General features: G+C 31.3%; 1 protein-coding gene across 3 annotated transcripts; it reads left to right on the top strand.

The window, feature by feature from the left end:
- Positions 1-286: 286 nt before the first annotated feature.
- Positions 287-3,528, top strand: LOC120090963 (heterogeneous nuclear ribonucleoprotein 1-like). Of its 3 annotated transcripts, XM_039048698.2 has the most exons (5): positions 287-604; positions 698-823; positions 906-1,284; positions 1,508-2,711; positions 3,006-3,528. In XM_039048698.2, the coding sequence occupies exons 3-5, from the start codon at positions 1,063-1,065 to the stop codon at positions 3,017-3,019; spliced, it is 1,440 nt and encodes a 479-aa protein (XP_038904626.1). In that variant the 5' UTR covers positions 287-604; positions 698-823; positions 906-1,062; the 3' UTR covers positions 3,020-3,528. The 3 variants fall into 3 exon arrangements, with proteins under 3 accessions (XP_038904626.1, XP_038904624.1, XP_038904625.1); XM_039048696.2 differs by having other exon boundaries at positions 300-604; positions 698-1,284; XM_039048697.2 differs by having other exon boundaries at positions 328-823.
- Positions 3,529-7,962: the final 4,434 nt, after the last annotated feature.

Raw genomic sequence — 7,962 nt, forward strand, 5'->3', positions numbered from 1 at the left:
TATTAATTTGTAACCAAACACATATAAAAATATGAAATAGAACTCTTTTTCAATTAAATCAATTCTTCTCAATTTTTTTCAGATGGTCTACTAAACATGTCTTTAATTTTCTCAAATTTAAAAAATAGTAATGAAATAAAAATTTGAAAATTGAAATAAAGAAATTCAACTCCTCCAACGTGAAGATTCTTAAATATTAATTTAAATTTTATTACAACAATATACATGGTTGTCACGGAAATATAAAAATAATTTAAAAAAAAGAAAAAAGAAAAAAATAAAAATCATCATCCTCTGTCATGTCTCTTGCCTCCTCCAAATATTCTTGCACCAGTGGATTTGTCAGTCTCTCTCTTTCTCTTTCTCTTTCTCTCTCACCTTCAACGTTTCATCTAAGAAATTCCATTTCTTTTGATTTATTTAAGGGAAGTGGCAATACCAAAGAAAGATAGAAAAGAAAAAAAAGAAAAAAAGGAGAGAGAAGAGGGGATGGGCACATCCTCTGTTTTCCTTACTACCTATTATTCCTCCTCTTCCTCTTCCTCCTCCTCTTCTCCTTTTCTTAGATCTTAGTTTTCAATCGCTCATTCCCTTTTCATCAATGGTGAAATCCCATCTCCGATTCCATTTTCTTTCTACTTTTTCTGGGATTCTTCCCTTGTTTTTTCCCCTTATTTTGCTCTTTCGATGATTGTAGGAGCTTGCTTCATCCTTTTGTTGATTGCAAAGCATCGGATGTTTCAGAATTGAATCTGGGTTTTCTTTTTTTTCTTTTTTTTGTTGGTTGAAGCGATTTGCCAGTTGGGTTCTGTCTGAATTTCCAGTTAAGGATCAACCCCTTTTGTTACTGCTTAGCTGAATCCACATTTTCCTTGAAATTAGATTGGATTGTTTTTGTATTGCAGATTTCGGATTTGGGATCGGGTCATATCATATGGTCCGAATTGAACTATTTTTGTTTTGAATTTTGATTTTGAATTGGGCATTTTGTGATGTGTAATAAATCGAAATTCATTGGATGATTGATTGTTTGGTAATAGAAAAAAAAATAAAAAATAAAAGATGGAATCAGATCTTGGCAAGCTCTTCATTGGCGGAATTTCGTGGGATACTGATGAAGAGCGTCTTAGGGAATATTTTGGCAACTATGGCGAAGTGGTCGAGGCTGTGATCATGAGGGATCGCACCACTGGTCGTGCTCGTGGCTTTGGTTTTGTTGTCTTTGCAGATCCTGCTGTTGCCGAGCGAGTCATTTTGGAGAAGCACGTCATCGATGGTCGAACTGTGAGAATTTCTTCCTTTTTTCTCTCTGATCATACATTTCAACATCTGATTTCTATTCTTGCTGACGTTTTTCTTAGATTGAATCTGATTCTCCCTAAATTTAGATGTGAATGTGTTCTCTGGATGCAATTTGTATGATTTGAGTAGCTGAATTCTCTTCTGGGATTATGCCAAATTGGTGTTGCTTGTTTTCTTGTTAAATGTAGTCACTTTCAATTTTCAGGTTGAAGCTAAAAAGGCTGTTCCAAAGGATGACCAGAATATGTTGAATAGAAATAGTGGTAGCATTCATGGTTCTCCTAGCTCGGGAAGAACGAAAAAGATTTTCGTTGGAGGTTTAGCTTCGACAGTCACCGAGGCGGACTTTCAGAAGTATTTTGATCAGTTTGGAACAATCACTGATGTTGTTGTTATGTATGATCACAGCACCCAAAGGCCAAGGGGTTTTGGCTTCATTACTTATGACTCAGAGGACTCCGTCGACCGTGTGCTGCATAAAACTTTTCATGAACTCAATGGAAAGATGGTTGAGGTTAAGAGAGCAATCCCAAAAGAGCTAACCCCAGGGCCCAACCGGAGCCCTCTTGTAGGATATAACTATGGTATGAGTAGGCCTAGTGGTTTTCTTAACAGCTATACTCAAGGCTATAATATGAGTCCTTTAGGAGGTTATGGAGTCCGGGCTGATGGTAGATTGAGTCCAATAATTAGCAGTCGAACCGGGGTTCCTCATTTTGGTACTGCTAATTATGGAGTGGGTGTGAATTTGGAGCAAGGGATGAGACAAGGCTATGGCAGGACTTTGAACATTATGAATAGTCAAGCACAGGAACAAATGTTGAATTCCTATTATAATGGCAATTCGAATAGGTACATTGCCCCGATTGGCTATAGCGGGGGTAATGGAAGAGGCGATTCTCCCTTAAGCTCGAGTACATGGAATGTCTGGGGAAATGGAAGTATGAGCACTGCCATGAACTCTTCCGGCCCCGGCACTTTCTCTGGCTCTGGAATGGGGAACTTCAGAGTGGCATATGGAAATAATGACGATAATTGGAGTTTGCCTGCTGTTGCTAATCATGTTGGAGGGAATGTTCCTGGCTATACTTGTGGAAACAATAATGGTTATGCAATTGGAGACAATGGCTTTGGGTTCAGAGGAGGCTATGGAAGAAATGGAGTAGTCTCGAATGTGGCAACACGAAAAGCATTTGTTGAAACAACCAATGGTTATGAGAGGTCATATAGGGACTTGTATCGTGATGAAGCGGTGCACGATGAATCGACCTGGCAGTCTGCTGCTCCTGAACTGGATGGTTCCGTGTCTTTTGGTTATGGTCTTGGTAACCTTGCTTCAGATGATCCAGCCAAAAGTTCTGAGAGTTTTCTTGCAAGTTATGATGTTTCAAGCAGACAATCAACTAGAGGTAAACACACTTTGCTTTATTTATAGCCTTTATTAAAAACACTCATTAACTTGCATACCATTCAGTTTTAGACTAAATACTCGCATTCTCGGTAACTAGGATGATCTTTGATTAACTTCGAAGAATAAGAAAGTGGTTTATGATTCTAGAATTGAGACGAGGATTGAATTGCAATGCTACAGACTCTGTTACATCCTATTCCGTGGTTGTTTAAGGACTAACAAGAAATGCTGCCTTGAAAACTCTGAATATACATTAAATTTGAACCTTTTGGTATCTTACTGTTGTGAACAGGAATTGCTGCGTAGAAAGATTGTTTGTTGTTTGGATTTTCCAACATGATTGGAGGAGTTTGAATATAATGCAATGAATCAAACACACGAAGAAGGGACACGGATTCGTGATTTTTATACCGCTTATTCAGTTGATGAGCTAAAAGAAAAAAAAGAAAAAAAAAAAAAAAAGGAACACTGATCTCATAACTTTTGACTTGGTTCCTCGATCAGAAGGCGATACATATCATATATATAGATTTTGAAAGAAGAAAGGTGACAACCGAAATCGAGCACTGTAATTTTTTCTTTTGCATTTACGTTATTTTTTTGTTTTCGTTAACAAGACATAGGCTTGTTTCTTGGGATTTGATTGAGATGTAAAACCAGATTGGCAGATAGAGATACTCCAGAAGAGTGATATTTTCAATTATTTTTATCATGCATTCCATATCAAGTGAGGCATGGCAGTAGTAATATCATTAAATGAGAAAAACAGATGATTTGTTATTATTATTTTTTTCAATACCATATATCCTTTCTTATGCTGCTGTTGCTGGTGCTGTTAGATTGTTTATCAACCAATGAAAGATGAAAGATTTGATGTTGGTTGAATTGTGATTGTTCTTTCTTGGCCATTTTTGGACCAATGTGGTTGAGATGAAAGAAGTTAATTCAGTTGTTTGGTGTTTCTGCTTTTGCCATTTGTGTTCTTTGGGAGTGGGGGAATTCATATCAGATGATCTTTTATCTAATTTTTATGGCCATTTGATTCTCATCCTTGTAGATTAGGATATGCTTTGCTTTTGGCTTTTGCATCTCTTCCTTTGGAGTCTTCTCTACCTCTAAAGCATTTCTAAGAATTTAATGCTTGTGGTCCTTTCTCTTTCTCTCTCCTCTGTTACAAAAATATAACCAAAGATGCAATCTCTCACCCATTCCTTCACTCATCAAACATATACACCAATTTATGGATCAAATCACACCTTCTTCTTTCTTTCATTTTGGCCCTTATTGGGTCCAGACCAGGGTCCTTCCTCACATGTTTTATTTTTTTTTTATTTTATTTTTTTGGAATCAAATATCATTTTGAGACTTTGAAATTTGTTTCTTCAATTTCATACATGTAATTTCAGTAAATTTTAAACTTAGTTCCCAGTGTTGGTTTAATTATGGTTGATTTTTTAGGTTTCGTTTGATAACTATTTTGTTCTTTTGTTTTTGTTTATGAAAATTAGGTCTATTGACATTACTTCTACCTCCAAATTTCTTCTTTTATTATCTATTTTTTCATCAATGGTTTAAGAAATCAAACCAAATTTTGAGAACTAAAAAAAGTAGTTTTTTTTTTGGAATTTGGCTAAGAATTCAATCATTGTACTAATACACATTATTGTAAGAAATGTGGATAAAACCTAACGGGACTTTAAAAAACTTGTAGCATTTTTACTATAAATTTTGAAAATATATTAACATACTATATTGTTTTTATATGAAAATTATTATTATTATTATTATTATTTATCCAATTTCGATAAAAATTAATTGAGGGATTAAGTTTTAGGTTTATTGAAAGTATAGGGATCAAAATTGGAGATTAAAAATATAGGATTAAAATTAAACAAATTTCAAAGTGTACGGACCAAAATGTTAATTTAATCTTTTTTAAAACTTCTATTTATTAAAACATGTACTATTGACTTCGATGTTAGAAATTTAATTTGTTCCTCTACATTATTTACATTATTGTTAAACAAAATCCCTTTCTTTTCCATTTTTCTGTTATCATGTTCCAATTTTGGGTTTAAATACTGAAACTGCTCTTTTAATTACTATTATTATTGTTATTACTATTATTATTTATTTTTCAATTATTTTGTGTTAGTTCAAAATTTTGAGTAAGAAATTATTTTAGCTATTGACTTTTGTCTTTTTATTACTTATTTATAAAACAGGAAGTCAAATGGAATAGGTTTGTATTTATGCCAAATGGTTAATTGAAAATTAATGGAACGACTAAAAATATAATTTTATACAGTATTTAGAGACTAAAAAATATAAAGTTACCCACTTTGGTCAATAAGTTTTGAGTATAAATGTTACTCATTCTAAATTTTAGATTTTTAGTTTGAATTTAGTTTTTATTTGATCTTTAAATTTAAAAATATTGATTTTTTATAATTTTTTATATTTGAATTTTGAGTTTATTTTTTATTTGATTCCTAGATTTAAAGATTTGAAACTTATATTTATGGATTTTGATCTTGGACGTTAAGTTTCAATTAATTAATTTATTAAAATAATGCTGATGTAAAATTTTTTTAAAATCCATTTTAATAGTGACAAAAAATGAAGGAAAAAAATTTAAAAGTATAGTTAATTTCATTCTTTTATATTAAATTAATAGAAAATTAACACAAATAACTAGAAGTAAACATGAATAACAATTTATATCTAAGGTAAAAATGTAACAAGACCATAGATTATAAAGAAATTATTTTAAATGACACTTAAAATACTTATAAATTACATCGAAAATATTTATAAATAACATCGAAGTATCATAGTTTATATGTGATAGATCGTGATAGACTAGTTTAGATGTCTATCATGACATAGATAGATATAAATAATAGTCTATCGCAGTCTATCACGGTCTATAAATTTTACCATATTTGTAAATATTTTGGTTTGTTTCTATATTTGGAAATAGTCCCAGATTATATGGAAAATAAATTCAAAACTAGAGGGTAAAAGAATAACAATTTGAAATTCATTCACTAAATGAAAACCATACTCAAAATTCAATGACTAAAAATGTATTTTACCCAATAATATATTTCAAATTTGGTAACAAAGATGAAATAGTATCGTTTAAAAGTTTAATTTTAATAATATCATATAATTTAGCATAGTTCAATTGACATCGTAAAAAAAATATCATATAATTTAAATTACAATTTTTATGCTTCAATTTTAAAAGCTTCAATTACATCTTTAAACTCATGCCTAAAACATTTTTATATTATGAAACAGACCATTATACATATGAATTCTAATTGTCGGTAATTCTTTTATATATCTAATCGTTTTGTAATAAAAGACTAAGAGATCGTAGGTTCAATCTATAGTAGTCACCTATTTAAGATTTAATATTCCACAAAAATTTCCATGACACCTTTAGGATCAAGTGAGTTGTCTCGTATTTGTGCTAATTTGTTGATTGTACAAGATTTTTAAAATAACAGGTGTAGTGGGAGTAGATAAGAGATAAGAGATCGTAGTATTTTAAAATAAAAATATATATCATTTTTCAGATTTACTATTAATTATATAAGAATTTTATATTTTAAAATATATTAATTACATTATCTTTCATCAATAAATTTTTGAAATATTTAGTTCTTTTATTATTACATCATTTTCGAATTTTGACTTTGTATTTTTTCTTTATTAATCTTGGTTGATATCCGCTTAATGTAAAATATTTCAAATTATTTTTTCGTTTTAGAAGATTTCGTCGTTTTCTTTTATATTTGTAGTTGAAAATTGATTCATTCTCTATTGAGATCCCAATTATATATTGAATATACTGGTAGTATACTGAAATGTGTAAATATGCATAATATGTACCATGATTTATTTTTTGGTGTGTTTACAAATATACCGAAAAATGTAAATATTATTGCCTATATTGTTCAGTATATAAGACAATATATTATACCCATTTTCTTGTTCATGCAATTATCAAATATACTCTAGTTTGTTTCTATAAAATTTAAATATATAGTGTTATATATATCTAATATATTTTTTTCCTCCTTCGAAACTTCTTGTCATCTATTCTTACTTTTATTTATACGGATAATCATTTTTAGATTTTAAGAGAAACTTTTCTTATTTTTGGGAACTTCATAACAACAATGGTGTAATTATAACCTAGAAAGTCCAAAATATTTGTGTGTGCTGGGCCCATTTCATCATTTAAGGCCCATTTGGGTAGATTTGCAACCTTACACACACACACACACATATATATATATACCCAATTGTTTGAGTTTACTGTGATGGTTGTAATAAATTTGAGAAAAAGTAAGAGATGCTTGTTCTCTTGTTTTTTATTTCATAATGACTTAATTAAATTGTATGATTTAACCTATGAAGAAGAGATTTATAATAAAGGTTGTCTAAAGCAAGATCAAAGTCCATAGAGTACTAGGAAGAAATATAAGAGAACACATGTCCCAAAAAAGAAAAGTTAGCACCTCAAGGTTTGGGCTGACCAATTATATACCAATCAGGAAATAACCGAGTTATGCCTGATTTGATACCTTATAACCTCGAACACTGAAAATATCCCTAACATCATCGACGTTACACATAACTGAAGGCGAATGTTAGAGGAAGGACCTGTAAAGAGCTTCATTCAACGACCCCAAAAGAGACTCAGTCCCCTAACCTTACTTCTTGTATGTTTAGCTTAATTATACATTAATACACTCCCCATACTAACTTAAGTATAAGAGTACAATAAGCTCAACACCACATTGGTGCTAAGATCTCTTACACAAGTCAACTTGAAAAGCAAGACCAAAACGAAAGAAGCCGCGGGCGGAAGGTCAAGCTCATGAGGGGTCCGCAACGACAACAAGTTCACACGAGATGATCTGAATGACAAAAATCATAACTTGACATTGTAGGAACCACATGGAATAAATTTGTTTGAATAGTCGAAGTTATAAACAACACATGAATGATGAATGATGAATGAAACCTAAACATTAATGAAAAAGGGATAACAGCCATCCAAATCAGACCAACCAAACCGACCAACTGAGTTTGGGTTGGTTATGTCGGTTTTGTCAGACACCACATTTCTATCATGAGATTCTTCAACCAAATTGGCATTCTAATTCTACTCCATCCCCACTCACTACTCTTAAAATATATATACATATATAGTGTAAGGACAAAGGTTT

This window comes from Benincasa hispida, chromosome 11 (assembly GCF_027475165.1).
Source record: "Benincasa hispida cultivar pf3 chromosome 11, pf3_genome.v1.1, whole genome shotgun sequence".
NCBI classification, from domain to species: Eukaryota; Viridiplantae; Streptophyta; class Magnoliopsida; order Cucurbitales; family Cucurbitaceae; genus Benincasa; species Benincasa hispida.